The sequence below is a fragment of the Pongo abelii genome, chromosome 10, assembly GCF_028885655.2.
Source record: "Pongo abelii isolate AG06213 chromosome 10, NHGRI_mPonAbe1-v2.0_pri, whole genome shotgun sequence".
Lineage (NCBI taxonomy): Eukaryota > Metazoa > Chordata > Mammalia > Primates > Hominidae > Pongo > Pongo abelii.
In genome coordinates, this window is record NC_071995.2 from 56,858,388 (window position 1) to 56,885,821 (window position 27,434).

General features: G+C 38.8%; 1 protein-coding gene across 2 annotated transcripts in view; it reads right to left on the bottom strand.

Annotated features, from left to right (window-relative positions):
- Window positions 1–27,434, bottom strand: part of LRIG3 (leucine rich repeats and immunoglobulin like domains 3) — a 46,156-nt gene that overhangs the window by 15,517 nt on the left and 3,205 nt on the right. Inside the window, exons 1-8 of one of the 2 annotated variants that reach the window (XM_009247964.4) lie at window positions 25,483–26,111; window positions 24,314–24,385; window positions 24,033–24,107; window positions 3,043–3,174; window positions 2,375–2,518; window positions 1,201–1,344; window positions 712–855; window positions 174–317 (exon numbers count right to left, since the gene is read on the bottom strand). In XM_009247964.4, coding sequence (XP_009246239.2) covers window positions 174–317; window positions 712–855; window positions 1,201–1,344; window positions 2,375–2,518; window positions 3,043–3,174; window positions 24,033–24,107; window positions 24,314–24,342 — 812 coding nt within the window. In that variant the 5' untranslated portion in view covers window positions 24,343–24,385; window positions 25,483–26,111. Of the gene's footprint in view, window positions 1–173; window positions 318–711; window positions 856–1,200; window positions 1,345–2,374; window positions 2,519–3,042; window positions 3,175–24,032; window positions 24,108–24,313; window positions 24,386–25,482; window positions 26,112–27,434 lie in introns of those variants that run through there. The other variant, XM_002823456.5, reaches the window with a different exon arrangement.

Here is a 27,434-nt window from a genome sequence, read left to right on the forward strand (position 1 = left end):
ACACATATGGATGAAATGGATCCATTTTAATCAAACTGATCTGGGAAAGATTAAGACACTACTTCTGAGGCTGTATGCATTTCCTTGACAACAAAGGAAATCTGCTAGGAGAAAAGTGGGCACATTTAGGAACCAATTAGGTTCGTGTACTGACAGCAAAACGTGTAACTTACAAAGTCTTTAAACTGGAAAGCCCCCGGAAGGCACAATCAGCAATGTAGCTGACTCTGTTGTTCCCAATGTGCAGTGTATTTAGTAAGCTTAGGCCAAGGAAGCTTGAATCATCTAACCTTGATAAGTGATTGAAAGTTAGGTCCCTGTAAAGAAAAAAGAGAAAAACAATAGCTTTTATTTTTCAATTCAACACAATGATTTCGTTTTCCAAAAGACAGGTACTGTTATGAGCTACGCTAATCCTTATTTTTAAATTCTGCCTTAATAATACCCAAGTAAATACTTCTAATATCAGTGATTAAAAAAATACATTCTCTTTACTTGAAAATAACCATCATTGCTTTTGCCAACGTGCCATAGAACTGCAACAGTAGAATTGGCTTCAACTTATCACAACAAAAATAAGACTAGGTTGCATGTGAAAAAAGCTGTCACCTTGGAAACTTTGTTATGAAAATTTCACAGATCAGCGGTAAGAAGCTCATGCCCTGGCATGATCCCTGCTCTCAAACCTGAGGAGAATAAAAGGCAACTCACAGCTCACTGAGCTTCTGGCAGAACTCCCAGGCATCAGGGCTGATCCTGTTGATGGCATTTTGGCTGAGATGAAGTTCCTGCAGCATCAGCAAGCCGTAAAGCCAGCCTTTGGTAATCTCTGTTAGGTTGTTATGGTCCAGCTGCCTACATTTACAGTAAGAATCAAAAGCAGGATCAAAACTTCATTATCTAGTCTCTTCAAAGGGGACATATGATTACAACCTATTACATATTCCTATTGTTATTAGATGTTTAGCTTTTGTTATATGAAGACATCAGCAAAAAATACTATATAGTCTATACTATACTAAATTTAGGTACTTATAAATTATTGATCACATTACCTGAATCAAAACTGAATATTGAATTATAAATAAGATTGTGGATGATGAGATGTTAACATAGGATTTCACATAAGACCTACTGAATGTACACTGAGCATTCTATGATCATACTACCTCAGTAGGAACTGTGATAACCCACACTTACAAAATTTCCATGTTGCTCAGCCCCCAAAAAGCTCCATCCATAAGTTTCGTTACTCCATTTCTTTGCATTTTCAGAGACTTCAGAGCACCAAGCCCTTGGAATGTGAGTCCATCTACATTTTTAATCTTGTTTCGGTTCAATTCGCTGCATTGAGTATTACAAGAGTTAGCTTATATGACAATTAAATTCTGGAGGTAGTAATAAAATGTATCATTACTACAATACAGTTCAACCAGTCAGTGTTCAATTACATAGAGTGTTTTCAGTTTCTAAACATTTTTATTGCAAAGAATTTCAATTTGTTAAGCAGGCAGTGAATTTCCTACTGAAATGTGTCATGTGTTTTTGGAATAATAAAATACTGAAACTAGACTGCACTTTAATTTCTAAAGTCTTGTCCACTCAGTATAGACACAAACAAATTAAGATTTGTTTTTAAACAATCCAGAATGAGATTATTAAATGTTACACTAAAACATGAGGTCTATCAAGGAGCTGGGCCTCAAGTTTATCCTGTACAATCTGTTTACAAGTTGGTTACTATCTTTCACCCTTCTTTTTAGGTTTACTGCTTTCTCTTTAAGGCAGTAGTTCTCAGCCTTGGTTGCACACTGGACGCAACCTGGGAGTTTTAAAAATTTCTGAAGCCTGGATCTTACCCTTAGAGGTCCTTAATATAATTGGTCTAAGGTGTGGCCTGGGCAGTGAGATTTTTAAAAGCTCCCCAAGTGTTTGTAATGTGTAGCCAAAGTTGCCCTATTGCAGGAGTCTGTTCACAGATCGCTCTACCATTATTAACGAGACAGACCTTTACAGCCACTTAAGCTATCAGAGCCTCCTGGAGTTGCCGGTATTCTCATAAATCACAGCTGTTGAGACCTCGGATTTTTTCAGTGCCACAATGGCACTTTTGTACCAGCGTTGTTCAACGATTACACTGTTCACTCTTTCAGTAACAATCTAACGTGTCTTGTCAAGCAGCAGCTGGCACAAGATGACGAGATGACGTTTAAGGCTCTTTCCAATTTGGAGATTCTACAGCTCCAACTCTCAAAGGAAAGGCAGCTACATCCTTGTTCCTAAACTCCTTTTTGCCACATTGTAGATTTTAAGGAAAAGACACCAAGGGTTTGGAGGAGGTGAGAAACAGTATCTAAGAGGACATTTTACTTACAGGTGTTGCAGTTGGGGCAGTTTAAACATCTTGGGTGGGATAGCTGAGATTCGGTTCCTGTTCAGCTTTAACACAAGGAGTGTGTTGGCCAAATTGTCAAAATACCCAGGTTCCATTGATGTGACTCGGTTGCTGTTGAGATACCTGTTGAAAGTTTAAAGATGAGCTTCTCCTTCTGATTTATTTGCAAGTTAAAGTGCAGGCCATCTCTGTATTAGAAGGAGTCTCCAGAGAACCTAACTGTCAATGGAAACTTAAAATAACTACTTTTTAGGTCCTCAAGGACAGATGTTAAGATTCACACATATTGCTGGGAAAAGAGTGATTAAAATATGTGACGGATGCAAAATTTTTTTTATAAATATCCACTTTTTATGACATTCATTTATTAATAAAACAAAGCAATGGTCTGATTTTGATTGTTTTTTTAAAAATGAGCACTTTTCACACCATCTAGGTTTTCTAATAAAAAATATGTAATTTTTTGTAATCTAAAAGTGTAAGAATAAACTGAAGATTGTGGTCGTTCGAGCTTACAGCAAATTTCGTCAATAAACTACACTTTCAATCCATCAGTAGTAAAGTAGACAAAGTTTGTTATATCTTATTTTTTCATTGTAATATTTTCATTACAGGTGAAAGTTTTTGCTAAAGAAAATTTCACTTACAGATATTTGAGCTGTAGGGCTGGAAATGCAGTTTTGAGCTCTGAAATATTGTTGCTGCTAAGGTCCAAAGTTTCAAGGGACTGAAACTCTTTCAGATGTTCAGGTAGTATTTCAACAATCCTGTTTCCAGCCCTAGAATTAAAAGAAACCACAGTTAACAAGGTTAACGGTACAACAATCTGAAAGAAGAAAAATATTTTCTATTCCTGACTGGTTCTTCAGAAATATGGAACTGACTAATCTATAAACAGTACTTTTAAAAGTTAAAGAGCAATACCATGGCCATTTTAAGTTATTCATTAAATTATAAATCATAATATTCAAATATGTGGAAAACATTCCTATATAAATCTGGGGTTCTGTTTAGCAGCTGTGGCTGTCTAAATGCTATGCACTTAAAGACAGCGGTTTGATTTTTATCCTATTTTTCTTTTTTTAAAAAATTTTTATTTATTGTTTTTTTTAGAGACAGGGTCTCACTCTGTCACACAGGCTACAGCGCAGTGGCACACTCATAGCTCACTGCAGCTCAAACTCCTGGGCTCAAGGAATATTCCCACCTCAGCTTCCAAGTAGCTAGGGTTACAGGTAAGTGCCACCTCATCTCGCTAATTTTTTGGTACAGTGGGGGGGGTCTCACTATGTTGTCTAGGCTGGTCTCAACTCCTGGCCTCAAGCAATCCTCCAGCCTCGGCCTCCCAAAGTGCTAGGATTACAGGTGTGAGCCACCACACCTGGCTATTTTTTTTTTAACAGCTCTGCTCCCTTCTCCTTATTAAATGGTATACGAAATGCCCAACACCAAGGTGGCATACCAGGCACTCATGAGTTAATTCCCTATTCCTTCTTCTTGATTCCTAATCTATTTCCAATTCTTCTCTTGAAAAGTGCCCATATTACAGGTGCCAATGAATTTAAAATACTCGTCAGATTGGGGATTTTTTAGAACCATGCTAGAGAGATCCCCTTTTCTTTAAGAAATAGCAAGTTTCAAGGCACTGCCATAGTCTTCAATACCAATGAATATCCTCCAGCCCTTTCAATAGTACAAAAGTATTACATAAGAGCACTCCAGTTTGAATAATGCCTTGGCATAATTAGATCCAAACATGTTTTACATTAAAAGTCTTAAACATCAGACCATGACGTCCAGTATGGCAGCCACTAGCCACATGAGGCTCTTTAAATTTAAATTAATTCAAATTAAATGCTAAAATTTAGCTACTTAGTCACAGTAGCCACATTTCAAGTGCTCAATAGCCATACACTCCTGGTAGCTATCAAATGGTACGGCACACATACAGAATGCTTCTACCATTGTGTAAAGTTCTATTGGTGAGTGTTATACTGAACAAATGGAAAGAAAGAAACAGAAAAAAAAAAAAAAAGAGGTCATTTCAAAGTTCTTCAAAAGTCATCAATCAATATAGTAACTCCCAAGAGAAAATGCAGCATTAAATGACAATTTTGTTAGAAAATAGCAATCAAACGGATGTGCAAGCCATCATAATTGTCATATTAGATCAGGCAGTTTGGTCTTTTTTAGACCATCTTTTGGCAGGAGAAAATAACGTCAAGTTAGAAAGGATACCTACAAATCATAGAAAGGTCTCCTCTTTACAACGCAAGAAACAATGAAACAATCTGAATGCTCTAAACAGAATTCTGTGTCTTATATAAGTCACACACTGGTGTTTGTACACGGTCTGCAGTTAATCTTCAATTAAAAAGAAAACTTACAAAATATATCTTGTGCATTTTTTGTACCCAAAACTGGATTTCTATAGTGTTCTGAGCTCTTCTGCATTATTATAACTCCTCAGTCTCTCACTATCGCAGTAGCTTCCCAAGTGAGGTGTACCTCTTACATATTTTCACAAAATCTTGTGCTGCAAGCTGACGTCGAACTTACACCACTGGTCTTCTCTGCCATACTGAGATATTCTTAGAAGCAGAATTCTCTCTCTATATCACCCTTAGAATGTGTATAAAATCTAATAATATTGAAGATCGATTAAGTGCCAAACCGTATGCTAAACACTTTTCACATATTATGCCCTTTAATCATAATAAAATTTCTCTGGTACAGACATTACAAAACATCTTAAAACTAGGGCTTTTCACCTAACAAGTTCAAGCATTCCCGAGCCAGCTCAAAGAATAAGCCCAATTGTTCCTAAAGCAATCCCTTAAGGCTTCTTTCATAGAATACAGGGTATGAAAGATATTCTGGCATTTAATTTCTTATGCAGATATGTACCTCCCTTGAAAAGGCTGCTACTTCCCACCTTGCAAAAATGCTGAACTTCTGGTTTTAAACTGATCTGGGAATCTACCCTGGCTCACTGAGCCATCATCATGCCAACATTAAGAATGCCCCAGAACAGAGGCCCTCCCAGTCTGTGCTTGCCCACTTTGCGGCTGAGAGGAGGCCCCAGAGCTTGCAAGTATTTACTATCTACCAGAGTCAGATGGCCGACTTTCTGTCAGGTGCCACCTTCTTCACAAGAGAATAATAAGGGGAGAAAACAGGCATACATTTTAAATTTAAAGAACAAATTAAGAAAGCATCTCGAAATATTGTTAAAACTCTTCTGAACAGTATTTTTAAGGACTGTGGGTGGATTGCCTTTTTCCAGCTTTAAAATCCAAGTCATCAGAAAATCTAATGTCAGGTAACCAGCATAGATAATGTATATCTTAAGAGCTGAACTTTATGATAATAGTAAAGTTTTAAAAAAGAGACCATTCAGCAGTCCCATGTACAAGTCACAAATGAATATCAAGCCCTTCAGATTCCCATAAAGTCTTACAGGCTTTTGTTTAGAGTCAAGTCAGCCACGACCTCTGATTTTGACCATTTCCCACATCTGGATTTGCCTGTGTATAAAGTCCTTGATCTAGCTGTGAGGTATAGGGTAATGCAAGTGAGACAATTAGTCAATTCCTAGGTCCCGGAGATGGATTCCATCCAGGAGACAAGCCACAAGGCCTTAGGGTCAGGGTGTGTGGGTTAAATAAAACCACACTGCTCTAGGGGACAAAAGTTTTCTCTTAAATGCATAATCCAAATGTTTGCATTAGTAGGATGTCCTCCTACAAACACTGGAGTCACTCTGAAGTGCCTGAGTGCCCCTCTCTCTATCCCCTCCCCCATCCCTAGCCCTATCTCCCTTCAAACTTTGCATCTGGTTTTGGTCCCCAGGCTGTCTGAGGCAAGTATAGATAGCTACACTTGTATTTAACAACAACAAAAACAAAACACTCAGCTATGGATGTGTGCAATAAATAAAGCAAATTAGTTGGGGGCGGGGAGGCAGGGAGGCCCACAGGTGTCTATCATGTTGGTCAAATAAGGCTACCAGTTAGATAACAGACCATACAATCTTTGGTTTATATATTCGTTTGTTTATAAGGTAATTATGAACAAGGTATTAAAACTGCCAATTACTTGAGTGACGAATAAAATTTTCCTTGCAGTAAAAGTATGCTCCAGCCAAAGCCAGCAATTTCCTGAACTGCACACCTCCTAAATTGCAGTGTGAAAGTGCTCAGTTATAGATGGAGCGTGCACAGTGCTGTCTTTGTCAGCACTGCTTCCTAGCACAAAAATCCCTTACAACTGCCAGAATAATAGTCCTTGTATCACAAAAATTTAATCTGTCCTAATGGAACTGAATTAAATCCAAATACTCGTTTCTTATTAGCTCTCAGACTAACTGGCAAGTAACTACCTGATATACACCATAACAGTTTAACACAAAACAAACAAATAAAAAACTTGCTTTGTATAATAAAGAGAGCTAAAAACGAGAGACAAGTACCTTAAAAAAGCTAGATTAAAAAATCTTTTTTATCATCTAAAATCCTCAAAAAAAAAAACATATTTTATGGAGTTGGTCAAAAATATCCACTTCTAGAAGACAAAGATTCAACTCAACCCCAGCTTTAATTTTTCTCCAAATAGGAATAAATGCCAAACTTGATCAACACATTAAAAAGCACTGTAGTTAATTAATATTTTTGGCAGGAAATGTGCAACACTTGAACAAAAACAAAACTCTGAATACCTTTTTCCATTACTTAGTGTGGAAATACCATCTTTCCATTGTTCAAAAATCACAAACTAAACTGTAAATACTGGAAGGTGTTTCAGTCTCGTACAAATCCATCTTAGAGACTAGGAATATTTTGGTCTTCTATGTTTGTTGATAGTACACGGAGTTCCACGGTTAACTAATTTCTGAAGTGAAGTATAATTAGTCCCTTGTGGACACACAGACCTGGGGACTTGGGTTGGTCAGGAACGCCAGATGGTTCCCTCAGGCTTCTAAGAGGCCACTGGAAAAACAGGAGTCCCAGGTATTTTGGCCTCAGCTTCTCGGGTCTAATGATAATGGTTTCATTTTGTTGCCAATTTCACTTTTCAACCAACTTTGCCAAATACCTTTAAAATGTAGAGGCAAACATGGCTTATCATTTTCATCTGATGATATTTACTCTGAGAGCACTGGAGTTCTACATGAGCAAGATGGACATGCCCCTTGACCTCACAGAGCTTAAAGTCTAGTGGGGAGGACAGCAGGCAACAGGGAGCTGTCCACAGTGTGGTAAGTGCAGCGACAGGAAAGGAAGAGTGGGCAGTGGAAGTACTGTGGACAGACTTCTAGAATGTTGGAGGTCAGCAAAACTTCCCAAAGGAAGGGAAGAAACGGCCACACTGAACTCTGTGGGATGAGTTAGCTCAGCAACGGACAGTAGAGGCTAGTGCTCTAAGCCGAGGCAAAGATTTGGGCAAGTGAAAGCAGAGCAAAGCTTCCCTTAGAGGAAATGAAGGAACACCTGATGGCTGCGTACAGAGTGCACGGGTGGAGAATGGAGAAAGAAGAGGCTCAAGAGTGAGGCTGCTGGGAGATAACAGCAGTCAAGTTGGGCCCTGGAAACCACATCAGGCATTTGACCTTTATCTCAAGATCAACTGTGGGGAGGGGGCCAGAGGATGTCAAATGGTGGGGTGACAATATCACATGTACATTTTAGAATGGCTACTCTGATGGCTGTGGGTGGAAAGACTAGGGGGAGGAGGAGGGCATGACCAGGTGCAAGGGCACCAATTAGAGGCTCCTAACTCCATGCAGGACAGACGACAGAAGGATGACGGGCGACCTTGATGCCCACTTGGGGGGCAAAGCACCACACTTCCTCTGGTTTCCAGGGCACACACTGTGCTTTTCTCCTTCCCTGACATACAGGATCAGCAGCTCTTCCAGCTCTGCAGCCTCTGGCCATAGGGACCCAGTTCAGCTCTACTGCAGTTCTCATTCACTATCCATTACCATTGCATTTGGTGCTTCTGATATGGGAGGTTTTCTAAGACGCAGAGTGCAGACTAGGGTCCCCCTGTGCTCAAGTGTGAGATGCTACTGCCCAGAACAGCCCAATACTGGCATTTTAATGCATCTGTAATCACTAAGAAAATGGATAAGTGCATTATTCTCACATATAAGAACTGTGCTAGTTTGTTCGGATACTCTTAACACCTGCCTTGAATCTAAATCTGGACCAAATTAACAACAGTAAAATACAACTTATGAGGTTAGTGATATGACCACTTACTGTGATGATTGGTTCTACTTCTTGATTCACTGTAATCTCCAGAAAGCCTAAGTGTCTCAAAAGAACGTTCATGCTCTCTTAAGTGGATATAAATGGTGTTAGTTTAATTCCAGGGTCTGAAAGGAGAACCACAGAGTGGAATATTCTTTGTTAGTGAGGAACCAGAATATCAGGTTTTCTCACGCTGGAATTCCTAAACCAACAAAAGTGTAGCTTCCTGTTGAATAAGATATATCTGTCGAAAGTTTTAGCTGTCTCCTACCTAGTACATGGATAACAGGCAGCTTAAGACCTTGCAGCTGTGATGTGTAAGGACATGCAATCTAGGCAATTTAGAGAAGGTACCTGCATGCAGCATTTGCCTTTTAGACGATGTGTGCGCTGAAATTTTATGTGAAGCCATTTTTTATGTTTGCAATACCGTCTTTTCTTAGAATGCATCACTCTAACCACATCCCCTAAGTCCAATTCAGTGATTGCAACTAACAAATTGCTGAATCTGTGGTCATTCCATACAAACAACCATCGAGCAAGCAGATTAAATGTATTGACTGGTACAGTCAAGCCTGGCCCCAAGGAATACTAATTTCTATATATAACTTGCAAACAACCAGCTTAGCACCATTTATAAAGGAATTACAAACTGTTAAAGAAAACACTACATTCTGCAAACACATTAAAGGTCACTTATATTTCCAACAATAACCCCCACTCCCTCCGAAAAGCTTCCTTGAAAACTATCTTGACTGGAATAATTAACACCCCATAATATCAGGCAACTTTTAACAGAAATTTGGCAAGCAAAGAACTCCTCTCATACAGATAAAAAATAAACTGTCTCTGCTCATCATTTTTCTAAAAAGATAATTAAGAGCTTTCATTAAAAGAACACATGTTTAGACTGGTCCATTGGTACTGTGGCATCAAAGAATAAAGCCAACTGAGGAAACTTGTGTAGGGAGACAGATTCTTGATGAAGAATTAAGGACACTAACCAGCAAACGAGTGTTGGTGTAAGAAGCAAAGAATCAGTTCTTTCAGCAAAAAGTCAGGTCAACACAAAATATAATTATCCTTTGGATCACAAACATAATAAAGATGGCCACATATTAATATTTTAATATAGAGGTCCTGCAATAATCAGTGTCTTATTCATGCACCAGTCATAACACATGTTAAAAATGAAAAAAGAAATATAAGCCAAGCTCCACGGTGCATGCAAGTAATTCCAGCTATTTGGAAGGCTGAGGTGGGAGGATTACTTAAGGCCAGGAGTTCAAATCCAGCCTGAGCAACATTGCAAGACCCTGTCTCTTAACACAACAACAAAAAATCAATAAAATAAAAATAAGTCAAAAGCCCCATTGACACCACATACAAAACAGCCCTTCTTTGATCTCCAAGTATAAATTCAATCTAGTCCTTTATGTAAATGGAAATTTGAAAAGCAAATCCTAGAAGACAACAGGATAAAGAAAACATTGAAAAAATATTTACTCTGAAGTAATTTATGTACAATAAAAATGGACTCTTTGATTTAGTAAACTTAAAAATTTTTACTTTCTTTTTTGGGGCAGAGGTCTTCCACAGTCATTTTCACACGTCGGACCATTGATCTCGTTTGAGTCTCCCCTACTAGGCTTGTGATTTACTTGTGAGTAGAGAGAACCTCTGATTTATCTTTGGTTCCCCAGAATTCAGAATAAAATGAATGGGTACAAGACCCCAGAGTGAACAAACTAGAGTCCATACACTCAAGAGCAGCTGTAGACTGCACCATAAGGATTTATCTTAGCTATTGTTCAAAACGCATATGAACATCAGAAAACAAAATGTCCATTACTGCTGCCAGCCAGAAAGCATAAACATAAAACTGTGATACTCTATATTAATCAACCTACTGATAGGATCTGACACAGTAACTCAAACTACAGCTCCCCAGAGAGGAGATTTAGATTCTATTCCTGGTTCTGTGCCTTTATCTACTATGTTTTTGTGAACCTTAATTTTCTCACCTGTAAACAGAGGGAAATGAAATGAAATGATCTCTTCCAGCTCTACTGAGTTGTGACTCTAGATCTGGATGAGAAACACTGCAAATGACCAGATTTGCTGCAGAGAAGTCATACAACTGCATCATGTAAATACTGTAGCCTCTTGTAGAACCTACCCTCCCTCTTGGGGGTTTCTTTCACCTCTCTCCTCCTGGGAGTCCCATTACCTTGGCTGTCTAGTCTTCCTCTTTCTTGGCTTGCTCCTTCATTTTCCTGGGGTCTATCTTTTGTTAGCTTTGCAAGAAACCATGTGTAAAAGCTGTCATTTCATGTTTGAAAATACCTTTACAGGACAATTTGGGTGTATATAGTTTAGGTTATTAATCCTTTTCTCCCTTTTACCTTTTCCTTGAGACGGAGTCTGGCTCTGTTGCCAGGCTGGACTGCAGTGGCACGATCTCAGCTCACTGCAACCTCCAACTCCCTGGTTCAAGCAATTCTCCAGCCTCAGCCTCCTGAGTAGCTGAGATTACAGGCACACGCCACCACGCCCAGCTAATTTTTGTATTTTTAGTAGAGATGGGGTTTCACCATGTTGGCCAGGATGGTCTCGATCTCCTGACCTCATGATCTGCCTGCCTCAGCCTCCCAAAGTGCTGGGATTACAGGCGGGAGCCACCATGCCCAGCCTCTCCTAGGATTTTGAAGACACTGCTCATGGATCATGCCAGCTTGGGGAGCCAGAGGCCATTCTGACTCTCTGCACCAGTGTTTTGTCAACTTTAACACACATCAGAATTGGTGGGCAGGGGCTTCTGGAAGACCAGATTGTTAAGCCCACACCTTCAGGGCTTCTTTTTCTCTGGGTGTGGGTGGGGACCAAGGAAGCTACATTTCTACCAAGTTCCCAGGTGATGGTGATGTGCAGTCCTCATAGGACCATCTTTGCCTTGTTTTCATTGAGACGTAACTCAGTAGGTCCTTTCAATCTAGAAATACATATGTCTCACTTGCAGGAAATTCAAAATTTTTTAACTTTCATAGTTTTCTCCTTTCCATTTCTACTGACGTCTCTTTGTGAAATTCCAATTAGATAAGTGTTAGACTTTTTAGTTCATCTTCCTATTTTCTTATTTTTTCCTCCCATGATTTCCATCCCTTTGTTTTTTGGTTCTTTTTTCTGAGTTTTTCAACTTTCTCCCAACATTTTTATTACCTTTTTAAAGTGTCTGGTACTGTATTTTTAACTTTTCTGAATATTCCTTTTACTGTTTTTATTTCACCATGTTTTTCTGATTTTGTGGACATAGTACCTTTTCTTTTCTCTCCAAAGATATTAAATTTGTTTTGATGTTCCTTTCTCCTTCCATTTATCTCTGATTCTCATTTCTCATTTGTTTCAAACTCTGACTTCATTGTTAGAACCGTCTTCAAAAGTCTGATGATCACTGGCTACTCATTCATACTTAATAAAAAGCAGCACTAAAAGCCTCCTGAGGGCTGTGTGTGGTATGGGCTTGTTGAATGGTGAGTGCCAGCACAGCTGAAAGAGGGACCTATTTTAGGACGCAATAGCCACATGTCAGTTTCTGTGAATCTTCTTTCAAATTCTCCAATCTCCAGTCTGGTGAGTACAGCTTGGATGCTACCATCTGGGAAGGCTAACACGAAATAAACTGAGGGCTGGGGGTGTTGCCTTCAGTATTCATATTTGACTTAATTTTCCTGATTTCAGAAGATGTTGCCCCCCTCAATCATTACCCCTGCACAGCTGGGCCTCTGTCCTGAATCCCAGATACTTTCTATTTAAGGTCTCCCAAAATTAAATTTCCAGACCTCTGTGTCATGGGAAAAGTAGTTACTGGGCTGAGTTTTGGAGGAGAAACCTGGAGGTCTGATTACTTTTATCTTCCTATACAAAAATTTTAACCAATCCTGTTTTCAGTTCTACTCTGCACTCCCATCTTTATAGGTTCTATAAAGCATATAAAATATGCTCAAAAAGCAAGATGAGAATTGAGCTGGGATAAGGCAGTGTTTTGGAATTTTAATCAAGCATTTTTACAAGGCCTATGTAAAAGCAATTCTTATGAAAAGTGACAACAAGCTTACTAATAACAGCTGACCACAAACTCAGTATGAGCCAATAATACAACACGGTACTTAAAATGCTAATATAATCTTAAACTTCATTAATGTCTGGTATTCTGGTTGACAGATGACCCCACCATATTCTGTATAAGTCAGACCACATCTCAGTTACCTTGTTCTGGCCATTGTGTTTATACTGTCATGCCAGACAGGTGTGTGATGGAGCAGAGTTTAAGGCTCTAGACTTGCATTTTCCAGTATAACAGCCACTAGTTATGAGTGGCTATTTAAATTTACACTGAAAATTCAATTCCTAGGTCACACTAGCCACATTTTAAGTGTTCAATATTCATGTGTCTAGTGGCTACCACCGGGTAGAGCACAGATACAGAACATTTCCATCACTGCAGAAAGTGCCATTGGACAGCACTTGTCTATACGCCATGTCATACAAGAAATGGGAATGAGAATTTGACCCAGGAGAAGGGAATGCTTTAAGAAAATCTCTTATTTTAAGACTTACAAGAACTATGCAGAAAAAAGAATTGCTATCTCCAGCACACAGAACTACGACAATAGGTAGAAGCTGCTGAAGGGTAGACCTCTGCTTAACGTATAAAAAGACCTAGCAATTAGAATTAGTCACTACGGAAAGGCTGCTCACCAAGAATGAGCTTTCATTCTTAGAAGTGATTAAAGAGAGGGCAGTCAGACAACCACCCTTCCAGGGATTTCTCTATAGAGAAAAATGTCTCTTCTGATTCCAAGTTACTAGAATTATGCAACAACACACTAAACTATCAACAAATGGGTTATAACCAGTTATATAATATAATATAGCAACCTGTTCCTAACTCCTTTCACTTTTTCTTTGAAATTTACATGGCAACTGTACTGAGGAAATTAAGACAGGAAAGGCCAGAGGAGAATAAGAAAAAGAGAGATTTATACAATTAATTGACTACTTCCCTGAGTCTGTAAACATCCAGTCATCTTTGAAGAGTACTGTCCTCTATCCTAGGTCGATACTTTGTGTGGGATCACAAAGCAACGTGACTCAATTCAAAAGCATCTTATTCTTAAAAAAAAAATTTTTTTTTAAATGCTCATTTTGATTCTATTTCATAATTTCTTATTTTAAAAATGGTTAAAATTGCTCATGCACACTAAAAATGACAGTCGAAGAATGTCTACTATGTTTATCCTACACTGTATGGTACCTGCAGCATGAATGTTACCTTAATATTTCATTTTGCCTTCCACCTCACTCTAGAGACTGCTCTATCTGCTCAATAAAGCTATATGAGAGACAGGGAGACAGTGGGCAGGTGATTTTAAGCATTAGAAAGGAGGTGTTTATATTTATAATTGCCATTTCTTTCATGTTTTAAATTTAGTACTTAGGCAACTTTCAGCCAAAGAGAGAGGAGGTGGTACTGCTAGAGCTCTGTTTCACTGCTTTGGTCTCTATCAAACGAGGGCCCTGAACCTCTGCCCTATAGAAGGCAACTGAGAAACCAAAATAAGGAAGAGAAGGGGGAAAAACAACTAGGCCAGGACAGAGACACATGTTGAATCTTGCCATCCCAATCATGAAAAGAAACTGGCTGTAGCTTTATCGTCTTGTCTCTCTTGGTAGAACAAGTCTCCTTTTGGCACAGAGAAGTCTCTTGGTAGAAGTTGTACCTGATACTTTAAAGCACCAACTGAAATGGCTATTAATAGAATGAAGGTGAGAGAGGGCATGACGGAATGGTGTGGGTTCAGGATAAATATCGGTAATACAAGAGTTTTTGTGGCAAGCTATACTGAAAAGTCAAGTCACGCAGGTGGAAATGAATTTTACGGGCTTCAAGAAACACCACAAAAAGGTTGCCCAAAATGGGTCATTGTCAAATCTAAAATTGTCATTACCTTGGAAAAACCAAGTCTTATTAAGGAAAACAATGGAGACACAGGAACAGAAAAGTTACCCACATATATTAATCTGGACTAAGCCATCCATTCATTCATCCAACACACATGTACTGAGCATCCACCATGGGCCAGGCACTGTGCTACATGCCAGGGTTGCAATGGGGAAAATAACAGACATGATCTCGGCTGCTGTAAAATTTCACTTTGGTGGGGGAAACTTTTAAAAGAATAACAAATAGATGAGTAAAAAATACAATTACTTATATGATGATAAAGTAGACATTATAATAAAGAAGATATAAAAATGTATAAGGGGAAACCTAAGAGTCTGATTTAAACAGTGCAGGCAGGGGGAGTATTCCAGGCAGTGGGAAATACGTATGCAAAAGAACCCAGGGCTGGAACAACCTGGCACATCTGGAGAACTGAGGAGTGACTCCAGAGACTGCTCAATGGGCCAACAGGATGCAGATCATGCAGAGCATTGTATGTCTTGAGAAGGATTTTTTTCTTCACCTAAGAGCAATGGGAACTGTTGAAGGGTTTAAGGAGCCATGCAGCAATTACAAATTTATGTGTCAAATACAGTCATTCTAAATTGAGAATTCAAAAACCTAGCAACCTTGAATTCTGGGGGCCAGTTTATATTTAAATGTGAAGATAAACTTACAGTGTTTGTCACAAATACAGCTCTGTGTATAGTAAACTCTCTTTTATGTGTAAGTCATCTATAAACATTTAAAATCCAATGAAAGATTACAACTTATCATATTAAGACGTTTATGTGTTTATTTTGTAAGACTTGAGCTTCATAAGTTTATTTCCATTAAATGTAATATCTGGTTTGTATGTACTGGTAAAGGTTGCAGTCCCCTGCTGTGGTTTTAACATGTGTCCTCTCCAAAACTCACATTGAAATGTAATGTTCAATGTGGTCGTACTGATAGGCCCTTTAAGAGGTGACTGCATCATGAGGGTTCTACCCTCGTGAATGGATTAGTCTATTGATGAATTAATGGTTTAATAGATTAATGAGCTATCATGGGAGTGAGACTGGTAGCTTTATAAGAGGAAGAGACACCTGAGCTATCGTGCTCAGGCCCCCTTGACACAAGATGCCCTACACCGGCTTAGGGATTCTGCAGAGTCCCCACCAGCAAAAAGGTTCACCAAATGAGGCCCATCAACCTTGGACTTCTGAGCCTCCACAATAAGAAATAAATTCCTTTTCTTCATAAATTAAAGATGCTATAGGTATTCTGTATAGCTTTCTGCATAGGTTTCAGGTATTGTTATAAGCACAGAAAATGGACTAGGACAACCTCTAATAAAATGATGTCCTTTACATGTGAAGCAAACAGCCCATTCATCTGCATCAGGACAGCACACGTTCTAGATAAATTTGGCAGTAAAGACGGTCAAATTCCATGGGCTTCTCTATACTCAGATCAGAGTATAAAGATGGGATATGGTTTCTGTCCACTTAATAAAAACAAAACTCTCCAATTTCCCCAGAAACTTAAGTTCTAATTGTGGCTAAAGCTGCTCCTCAACTTCCATAATTAATATGAAAAACTGATGACCACTTTTCAAATACTGAGTTATAAAAGTTCCCTTTTTTTAAAAAAGGTAGCAACTATTTGAGCTCTACTGAGATACCCTCACTTAAAAAAACATTTAATGCTTGCCTTCCCTCTTTGCAACTTTACCTCTGAATTCAGAGCATATTAAAATATCAATACCACTTTAAAGTTATAAGTTGAGTTTGATGAATTAAATAAACTCTGTGCTATGTACTCAAGCAACAGTCTCTCAAATGTTTCCCAAACTTGTTTTTTTAATGGTCTGATTTTTGAAATGTAATGAGAAATGCATGCTTATGAATGAAATTCTCACTTAATATGGTGCTGGGTTCAGTATATAAATAGCAGAATATTGCAGATCTTATTTGTGATCACTACGGCCAACTCTACCCATCATTCATAAGCTATCGCTCCTATGACTCCCACCTCGTGGCCAGTTTCCCTTTGTGAGAAAAAGAGATGTGGCCCTAACACATAGTAGGGCTCACAACACTGAACAGCTCCAGGGGTCAATGGATAAAAGGCATTTGGCAAGTCAAAATTATTATCAAAGCCACATTTATTTGTTTTTATCCACTTGATTTTGAAAATTAAATGACTTTAATGAATGAAAATGAATGGCCTTTAGTACTATCAAACAAAAGGAGAAAAAGTAGATTCTTTGCTTAACTGTAGTCATTTTATTCCCCTGCTTTAAAAAAAAAAAAAAAAAAAGTCTTCAATGAAGACTCCCCAAACATGCAAACCACCTAAGCATGGAAGAAGCTTCCTGAGCTGATCCCTACAAACTCACACAAGTTTCCTTCCTTCTCCAACTCACTTCCCCTCACGCTCCACACATCCTGAAACCTATGTGCTGGTACATGCCCAGGCATCTTCCACTGTCCCAGGCACACTCGACGTGTGCTATGTCTTTACTGTCTGTCTTCTCTCTTGTTCAGAGCACCTTGAAAGTGGGGGCCAAATCCTATTTTACCTTGTTCCCTAGCACTTAGCACACAGTAGGCATTGTTGCTGGGCATTCTGAAGAGCTTGAAATTCACCTTATAGTTACACAAGCCCCCAGGCTACAAATATTGTTGTTATTTATAATTAAGTACCCACCAAAATTATTAGAAACTATGAAGAGAGAAGTTTTCCTGAAAATTCACCCCCAATGCAAAATGGTTTTTCCTTCCCTCATCTCTTGCTGCCAGGATAATGTTTCTAAATCCTGCATTCCTCCTGTGACCCTCCCATTCAAGAATCCACTTTGGCCCACTGCCTCCAGTCTCTGCTCCTCTGCCAAGCCCACCACAATGCAAAAGCAGCAGCTGCCGGCGCTCACACTTTCAGAACTCTTTCATGTACATTATGCCATCTGATCCTTTACCGGAACCCCAGGAGAGAGATGGGCAGACATCTTAGACTGTTTTCACAGATAAACAAAGAAAAGTTAATTAAGTCTGTCTAAGGTCAGACAAGGTTAGTAGTGTGAGACGAGACGAAAACCTGTGCATCTGTGAGTCCAATTCCCAGCTCAGGGCTCTCTTCTATCGCACAAGGGCCCGTGATTTCTCTTGTCTACTTGATTCTTAGTGAGCACCTTCTGTGTGTCTGAGACTGTAGTGGGCTGAGGGGATTGAGAGCTCGCTAAGATAAAAGTTGGACCCTGGAAGGAGATGTGTGACCATGTCATTAGAGACTACACATGCTGTGCTTGTGGAAGCTTCAAAACTGGAAAAGAAAAATTGCCATCCTTGGGATTCTACAATAACGATAGTTAATGACACAAATTGCCAATAGTCCCTACCACCCAGTATTGATCTCTGTAGCATAGAAATGGGCATGACTGTCCTACTTTCCTGCACCCCCAAAGCATCTCCAATACAGAAGGATGCATGATGTGATGGAACCACATCTCGCGGCATTAGGTTCCAAGCCAGCAGATGGCGGAAAACCACATATCATCAACACACCCTTGAAGATCTCTTATGACACCAGCAAGGTACTTTATGTAGACAGTCTTCCCCCCTCTCAATGAATCTAACATGGGCAGTTTTCCTTCAGTGTGGGAAGAGATCAATGTGGAAAGAGGAGGGTTTTGTCATTGTTGTGCATTTCAAATTTTTGGTTCAGGGCCTGTTTAAGTAGTTCAGAAATGTGATCGCTTCTCGGCCTTTTGGCTAAGATCAAGTGTAGTTCAGAAATGTGAAGGGCACGGGGGCTGTGAAAAAGCTGTATGCTGAACACCAAAGTCACCCTCAGTGGGCTGAGATATTCATGCTTAGAAAGGCATATGGGAAAGGGGGCTTTTATTTCCCTCATACATACTCCAGGGCATGCACTCACTAGCTACGGTGGTCAGCTGAATCCTTGTGTTAAGTGACTTCTCTTGTTCTTTTTTTCCTTTTAATTACTGCTGCTATTGTCAGAATTATTATTATTTTCTCAAGCGTGCATAGTTGAACACAAGTTACGTAAAACATAGGTATGCTGTTGCCACTGTAAATCTTTAGCCACTGGTTTAAACTAAGTGTATAGAAGGAGATCTGTCTGAATTATGCTAAGTGCAGCAGCATGTGGTTATTCCATGAATATTCTTTAATTCATACATTCATAGATAATGTAATTCATACATTAATTAAGCACTAACTTATGCCATATACCTGCATTAAGTGCTGGGGAAAAGAAGAGTTAGCTACAGAGGCCTCAAAATACAGCAGAGGAGAAAAATATAAACAAAATTATTTAATTACTGCGTAAGTTGGATATACAAGGTAAAATGGGCCTGAATGTGGCAGGGCAGGCTCAGCAGAGATGACTCAATGTCCCCAGAAACACACACAACTCCCTCCCTCACTTTCAGTCCCTGATTCAAGTATCTTCCTCCTGGCAAGCCTTTCTCTACATCCCCATTTAAAACTGTAAAACCCCTCTTTGGCCACATGCTTCTGACACCTCTTCCCTGCTGCTTCTCTCCAGCACTTAATCCCCTTCTGATCACATCTCTTATTTATTTTTTGTGTTTCTCCTTCCATAAGCAGGTCAGCTATAGAGGGCAGGGATTCCTGTCTGCTTTCTGAATCCTAACCTTAGAACAGTACCCAGAACATAGTAGGATTTGGTAAATATGTGCCTTTCCTGACTACATTAAAGAACAATTGCCAGAGCTCTCTAATCCCTTCATTCTTTCTTTCCCTTCATAGCATTGATCATGAACTGATGTTATCTTTTCTTTTCTTCATTTATTCTTCTCTCCTCACTAGAATGGAAGCCTCAGGCGTCAGGATAAGAGGGAGTTTGTGTGCTTTTTCACTGGGTGTCCTAGCACTTAAAGGAGGGCTTGGTACATAGTAGATACTCAAAACATTGTAGTTGAATGAATCATCATCCTTATCACAGTTCACATTCACTGAGCACTCAGTACATGCAAGACAGCTTTACCTGTATTCCCTGTATCTTCACAATCACTCTATGAGATAGACACCAGCATTATTCTCATTTTAGAGACGAGGAAACACAGTCAGTCAGTAAGTTGCCCAAGGTTACAAATCTGGCAAAGGGTGGAGCCAGAAGTTAATTCCAGGCCACCTGACTTGAGCTTTACTTTTAATCACTGTTCTACTGACGTGACTTCACTAGAGAACAGGCCACCATGGCTTCTCAACCATCATGTGGTTTAATTATCTGCCCCTCTAAACCATCCTCCTGCCACCTCCAGGTCATTTGCCACACTAAAGACAGTATGACATTTTCAAATAGCAGATCTGATCATGTCATTCTGCTTTACATCTCTTCAATGGCTTTCCATTGGTAGAGTACATGTTTTGGTGTCCTACCAGCAAAGGTAATCAATATATATAATAACCTCTCTGGAATGATGACAATGTCACCTCTGGGAAGATGACAGGCTATAAAGACAAGATGCACTAAGAAATGCTTTACTTTTGAGATAAGAAATAAAGAGAAAAGGCTTACTTGATTATGATATGACCTTTATCAGTAATTCTAGAAATATTTATGCAATATCTGATTAGAATATTGCATATGTTAAAATGGATACTCCTGGGCCCCACCCAAATCTACTAATTTAGAATCTCTAGGGATAGTGTCTGATAATCTAACAAGTACCCTGGCAGGGCGCGGTGGCTCACGCCTTTAATCCCAGCACTCTGGGAGGCTGAGGAGGGCGGATCACGAGGTCAGGAGATCGAGACCATCCTGACTAACACGGTGAAACCCCATCTCTGCTAAAAATACAAAAATTAACTGGGCGTGGCGGCATGCACCTGTAGTCCTAGCTGCTGGGGAGGCTGAGGCAAGAGAATGGCGTGAACCTGGGCGGCAGAGCTTGCAGTGAGCTGAGATTGCGCCACTGCACTCCAGCCTGGGCGACACAGTGAGACTCCATCTCAAAAAAAAACAAAAACAAAAACAAAAAAAATCAAGTCCCCTAGGTGCCTCTTTGACAGTCACCGACCTAACATTCTTCAACTCTAGGACAACAGGCAAGTATCTGCATGCTGGGTAACACTATATAAACCATTAGCATCAAGACTAAGACCCAACTAGCTCTATTTAATAACCAACAAGGCTCTTTTGTTTAACTACAATGCTGTAGAACTTGCAGATTCAAACTTCCCTAACCCAAGGCACAGGTTTCAATCATGTCCAATGCTCGAGCAGGTCATTCCACACCATGCAAAGCCAGAGTTCGTACATTCAGAAAAATCAACTCCCTTATGTAAGCCAGGTCAGTAGAGTTTTACTGTAAGGTATGTTCATTCCGAAGACTATTCCACTTCTTTTAAAATATGCCATCCTGCAATAGCTAGGATATTGTGAGAGAAAAATTTAAAAAACATACAAATCATGCCTTGCACCTAGCACATTGGTTGACTTCTGAGCTAGTTGTGTGTGGAATTCAAAGGACAGCATGTCTATTCAGGCCTTGTGCATGCTAAAAGATTCCTAAAAAGGTTAGAGATGAGCTTTGTTAGTGGGAAGATTATCCCAGATTCCTATCATCCCAGATTCCCTGATATTATGAGAACAGGTCCCTAACTGAATTCGTCTCTGGACATGCGGTACCCTTTGATCTAATTATCAGCTCCTGGCTCCTATAGCTATGAGAAGACAAAAGTCTCACCAGGACAGTCCTCTCTGCATGCAGCCCCTCCATCTGTGGGGGGTCTTCATGGCACAGAGTAGAAAGAGTATGGAGCAGTAATATTAAATCCTATGGTTAAGACTTCAACTAATTACTCATTTTCTTTACACACAAGCTTTCAAACTATTTAACCTGTGCACATAACTCATAAAAATGTTTTCCTCTGCAAAATGTAAAAGATACAAACAAAAAACAACCACAAAAAATTCTTAATATGAAAGTCAAATCATTCTAAAAACTACTTTGAAAGGTATGAGATTTAATTGTGGTGCTACAGCAAGTTTTCAATCTGTGTCATGTTATATAACTTAACAGATTTTTTTTTTTTTAATCTCAGAAAAGTATTTCAGAACTCATTTTTAGCTTTATTTTCAAGTGTTTCTATATAAAAGAAAATGTTTTACTCTACACAACACAAATTAAAAGTGCTTGAGAAACAATGATTGCATATTACAATATCCAATCAAGCCTGCAGGAGGAAACAAAACATTCGTAGATGAAAACAACCAGAGAGGTAAATTTTTCAAGATATTTCATAGGTATAAAAAGAAGTTTTTACTCTCCACATTGAATTATCAGGCCCATGATATAAATTACTCTTCGCAGAGACTATGTAATCTAGGTAACACATTGGATGTATCATTATGTGAGATGAACAAAACAATCACTAGCCAGAGGTACTGTAACGCATTAAGGAGAAAGAAAGTGAAATTATTCAGGGTGATTTCACACCCAGCACTTGCTAAAGTGAAACACAAAAACAATATGGAGAAGAGGACAAATTTTAAAGGAGCACAAATTTCTAACTTTTGAGAGATCATTCTAGCTTTCTAATTATAAGTTATAACTTTAAAGTGTAAAACACTAGGGGCTGGGCGCAGTGGCTCACACCTGTAATCCCAACACTTTGGGAGGCCGAAGCGGGATGATTACGAGGTCAGGAGATCGAGACCATCCTGGCTAACACGGTGAAACCCCGTCTCTGCTAAAAATACAAAAAACTAGCCAGGTGTAGTGGCGGATGCCTGTAGTCCCAGCTACTTGGGAGGCTGAGGCAGGAGAATGGTGTGAACCCGGGAGGCAGAGCTTGCAGTGAGCTGAGATTGTGCCACTGCACTCCAGCCTGGGCGACAGAGCAAGACTCTGTCTCAAAAAAAAAAAAAAGTGTAAAACACTAGGTTACTTATAATTTTCTAACTTCCTCACAAGTTCTTAATGCTCTCAACGCTATACCATGCCAAAGAGTAGACTGCTTTCCCCACCCCGCCCAGATTACAAAACTGCACTGCAGATCCTCTCAGCCATGAAGTATGCCATGACCCTCAAGCTCTCTTAAACATACTGACAGAATCTGCCAATATGCAGTGTGAGGACAGCAAGAGCAAAGTGGAATTTAAAAAGGCCACCTTGGTCAAACAAGAATAGCTGCAGATGTTTACGATACCAAAACCAGCACTCCATTTAGATTCGAAACTTTTAAGCAATTGTAAAAGACAAAGAAAAAAGGTATTTATGCTAGCATAAAAATGTTTTTTAAATACAGTGTTTATTTGTCAAATACCAACTGCTTTTTCTTTCATTCCTTTCTGTTTCTGATCTTTGGAAAAACCACATCAGTATCAAATGTCACTTAGCTCTTATTCAAACAGAGGAAAGCAGACACAGCGGCTGCACCAGTGACTTAGCTGACCTGGGCCCTCAGTAAAAACAAACCGCTATAAATCACCAGATGTAAGCAATTGGGTAGTGATCACTCTATTAATTGAACAGCTTTCCTGAAATTTACTGTATAATTTCAACCCTCCCAACACCTCTCTCAGAAGCAACTAACAATGGTGGTTTTTTCCTTAAGTTGCTTAAAGAAAAACATTTTTTAACATCAGTAGCTTAACTATATTTTTAAATTATTTAAGATTAAGGTGGTAAGCTAATTAGATTTTAGAAATTAAACCACAGGAATTCTAAATGCTACCTTTAAATGCTGAAAGTCAAAATTATTCCAAAACCTACGTCAGTGCGTGTATATACAATGTTACCTACACTAAAAATACAGAAAACTTGGTACAACCTTAATTGTATTTGAAAACTCATATTTGCAAAACAACCTGCAAAGTTATTTCTGTCTTCAGTCACATATTTACTTTTTTTGAGTTGATGTCTCTGAACTCTGATTTCCACTGCAGGTACCACACTTAAAAGAGGATACTCCAATGGCTTATTCTCAACTCCAGTTTCTCCTCACAAAGGAACTCTGATCATTCTCCACTAGGAACTACGTAATATGTAACCCACAGATCCCCATGCCAACCATTCAATAATACCAGAATTAAAGTCCTAGTCTATAGAATATGATAAAATACACATTTCTATGGTGTAAAGCTGGCCCCTTTGAATCTCGAAGACCAGTTCAGCAACAACAGCAAAGTGTAAAGTGTGTTGTTATAAGAATACATGAAATTTAGCGGTGACAGAGTTAGAGGCTAGAAAACAAGTTAACCAATTTAAAGAGCATATCTGTACTATGCCCTGAAGAAAATATTCCATTTTTTCTTCTAAGATCTCTATGCTAGTCCCTATGGAACTCCCACTCAAGGTTCCTGCAAACATACATGAGGAATTCTGCTGATATTCACTTACAAGGAGAGAAGTGTAATATTTGCCGAGACTGGTCCCAGATTTGGAATGGTCTCCAATTCATTGTTGTTCAGTTTCCTACAAATGCCAAAAAAAAAGAAAAAGAAAAGCTGATTAGGTAATCTGTAATTCACAGAGGTGAAAACTTTACATATTATTTCAAGATACCTCCCAAGTTAAAAGTTTTGAATAACTTACTATAATCCAAGTATTCCTTACAGTTAAATAGCATAAGGGGTAATGTATTTTACTCAAACCTTAAACACAAAATAACGAAGACTCACACTTCTCGAAGGCTTTGAAGGTGGCTCATGGAACTTGCCTTGATGAAAGATAATCTGTTGTGACTTAAGTCCCTATAAGAAAACAAAAATAAAATTATAAGTCATTTCTAAAAATCACTAATAGTGCTAACTGGGCTTATGAAGTATCTCTATGAACACTAGTGGGAGCAGGAGAAATAATTGATCTATTCTGTCCACAAACTAGATGGCAACCAAAATGCCAAACTCAAAAATACAAGCTCCAAGGACAAAATTAGTTTAAGGAGACTGGCAGATTCAAATACTTTAAGCCCACAAACATTTTAAGAGATGTTTTTTGGCACATGGTGAACAGATCTTTTGTGAACTGGCAGGTCTGCTTCACCCTCCCATCTCCCCACTCCCAACCTGATATGATGACATCATGGTTTATGAAAAGGAGCTAATTAGGCAGGTTGCTGAAACTAAAGCCTCTACAGAAATCTTTTTATTGTCATACATTTAAGCATCAATGTCCTTATTGCAATCAAGGAAAACAGAAATTGCTTTGCATACATATTTGTTTCTCTGCGTTAAAGCACCAAATCATTTAAAGTATTATTTTGTGTGTGAGTGTTGAGAGGGTAGAAAACAATCTGAACTCTCTGCTTTCTTAAATTCCCCAAATCTCAATATCTGGTAATATATAATTTAAACCACATCGCCATCTAACAAAGTTCAGCAGATTGCACAAAAACTTGTGAACAGATTTCAATCATTAATGTGCTTCTTACCCAATAACTCAATTTAACTTAGTAACAATTTCCATAGAACATCATTACTATTAAAAACAATAACAAACTCATACATATACAATACTCTAGGCTAGAAAGTCATCTCATTTAAGATTCAAAATATGGAACAAATTCCAGCAACTACTCTTGGTTATACTCCCCATATGTGTTAATACATTGACTATGTGCCTTCAAAATAGTGTAATAAAAATGAAATGGTTCCAGAGTGATGAAAAACCGGGATAACAAATAGTATGGCTTGAAGCTTCCCACTGAAAGGGTTATCCAACCCATACTAATCTTTTCAGTGTTTAAAACGGAGATTTTTAAATAACCAAAGTTGATTGGAGAAAAGCATGAATTATTTGTTATATGCATAAGTACACCCCTCCTAAAAAATAAATAAAGAGAAATCACCTCCAGAGAAGCACAGTGTTACTCAGTGTTTAGTTAACAATTAGAAATCAGAGATCCTTTCAGTCTTTGAGTTTTTGTTTTGAGAATAAACCTGGATTCTCTTTTTCACCTAAAAAAAAAAAAAACTGCAAGGTTTTATTTGAAATATGTTTGCCCAAAGACCTACCAGACAGTGACAGACATGAGTAGATTTGTTCTGGTAGAGTTATAACATGAAAAAAATCTGGCACAGTCTTTAAACTATAAAAATCCTGCAATTACAACCACTGCTGTGCATGCTCACCACGCTGGCTGGAGCCAGACACTTTCCCTCACAGCCCAGCTCAAGTCCATCTGGAGTTCATCAAGGAAACCGTGAGCCCAACAACTCACGTTAGGATTCAAACAAAACCTGTGTGCTTTTAGCACCCCAGACAGTCACAGATTTCCCACATGGTTTAAAAAACAACCAAGGAAAAGAGTCTTTCACCTGGGAGGTAGCCTGAGTCAACAGAAAGTCTCATTTGGACCCACTTAACTGAAGAGCATTGAGCCAGCGTAAAACTGCATCCCTTATTGTTTCAGGTCTTAAAAAGAAAGGGGAAGCAATCTGGCATTAATATTTAACACAGGTGATTTTCTTTTTAATTAAAAATAAAAAAAAAAACTAAAACTGAGCACTAACTTCATTTTAAGGATTATTTCACAGGGCAATCCTGTGAGAGAAATGAGACGGAGTGCTTAACTTCTTTTCAACTAGTAATGGGATAAGATTCCTCCTACAAAAGACCTGTAAAAAATAAGAAACTCCCTTCAGAGACCAGTGCACATGCTGGGGACCCCTCATTTCTGATCCAGAAGCAGGAGCTTGAAACTTTGAATATTTCAGTTATTGCAACACACTTCCATTCCTGAGTTTTGTGTACTATTAAAACTACATTATATGTAGGAGGAAAAAAAACACCCCTTAAATGACATTTACTGCTAAATACTTACAGCTATGAAACTTTTAGTGCACCTAAATTTAGATTTAATATAGTTTACATTTGAGAAATGATTACTTTCCAGTTAAGGGATGTCACATTTTCCTAAATCTTCCTTACATTGTTTTTATGGCTAGACCATTAAAAACAGATTCAAGTTGTACAATGTCGATGTTTTCTTAAACCCAGATCATAAAACATTCAATAAGAAAGGCAGATTCTTCATGTTTGGAGTTCCATTAATAACATCTTCCCCACAAAACTTTTACAAAAACTTTTTGTAGTGGGGTTAATGAATGGGAAAGGTAGTAAGGTACGGAAGTGTTAACTATGTACCCAGAGCTCAGCTGGCCAAAACTTGAAAGTCAAACTCTTTCCATATGGTTAGACAGACTTCTCTCTTCCTGAATATTAGCAAATGAATAAATATATATGAAAATAATCAATTTGCAACATTTGGTTCAAGCTATCATTTTCTTCCTTTTAGCACTTGGAAATCTGACTTCCAAGTCAAATTTTAAATGCAAATCCAGCACAGCTTCTTAATCAATCCCACTGGGGCCTGCAGAGCTGCTAATTCAGCACAAATCTGGAAAGCTGAAAAACAAAAAGCCAGGCTATAGCTGTTTTAAGACACTGATCCAAAGTGACTCATAAATCAGCCTGCTATATTCAAGTTTTAGTCTGGAAAATATAGAAAAACAGCTGTGAAAACCGTAAGGACTATTACCCCCACCCCACCCCCAACTCTGGTCCGGACCAGAAGATTTATAACAGGTCAACACTAAAGAAGTCACACCAGCAGAAACTACCTTTGGGACTTTCGCCTGGGTCCTGTTGAGAACTCAAACATTTCTACATAAGACAAATAATTCTGAAATGCCAGTGAGAATTTAATAATACTGGAAGTTCTCATTGGCAATTTAGCAACTTTTCCGTCTCTGGGCTAAATAACATTCTAACAAGCACTCCTCTTTAGGTTGAGAACTG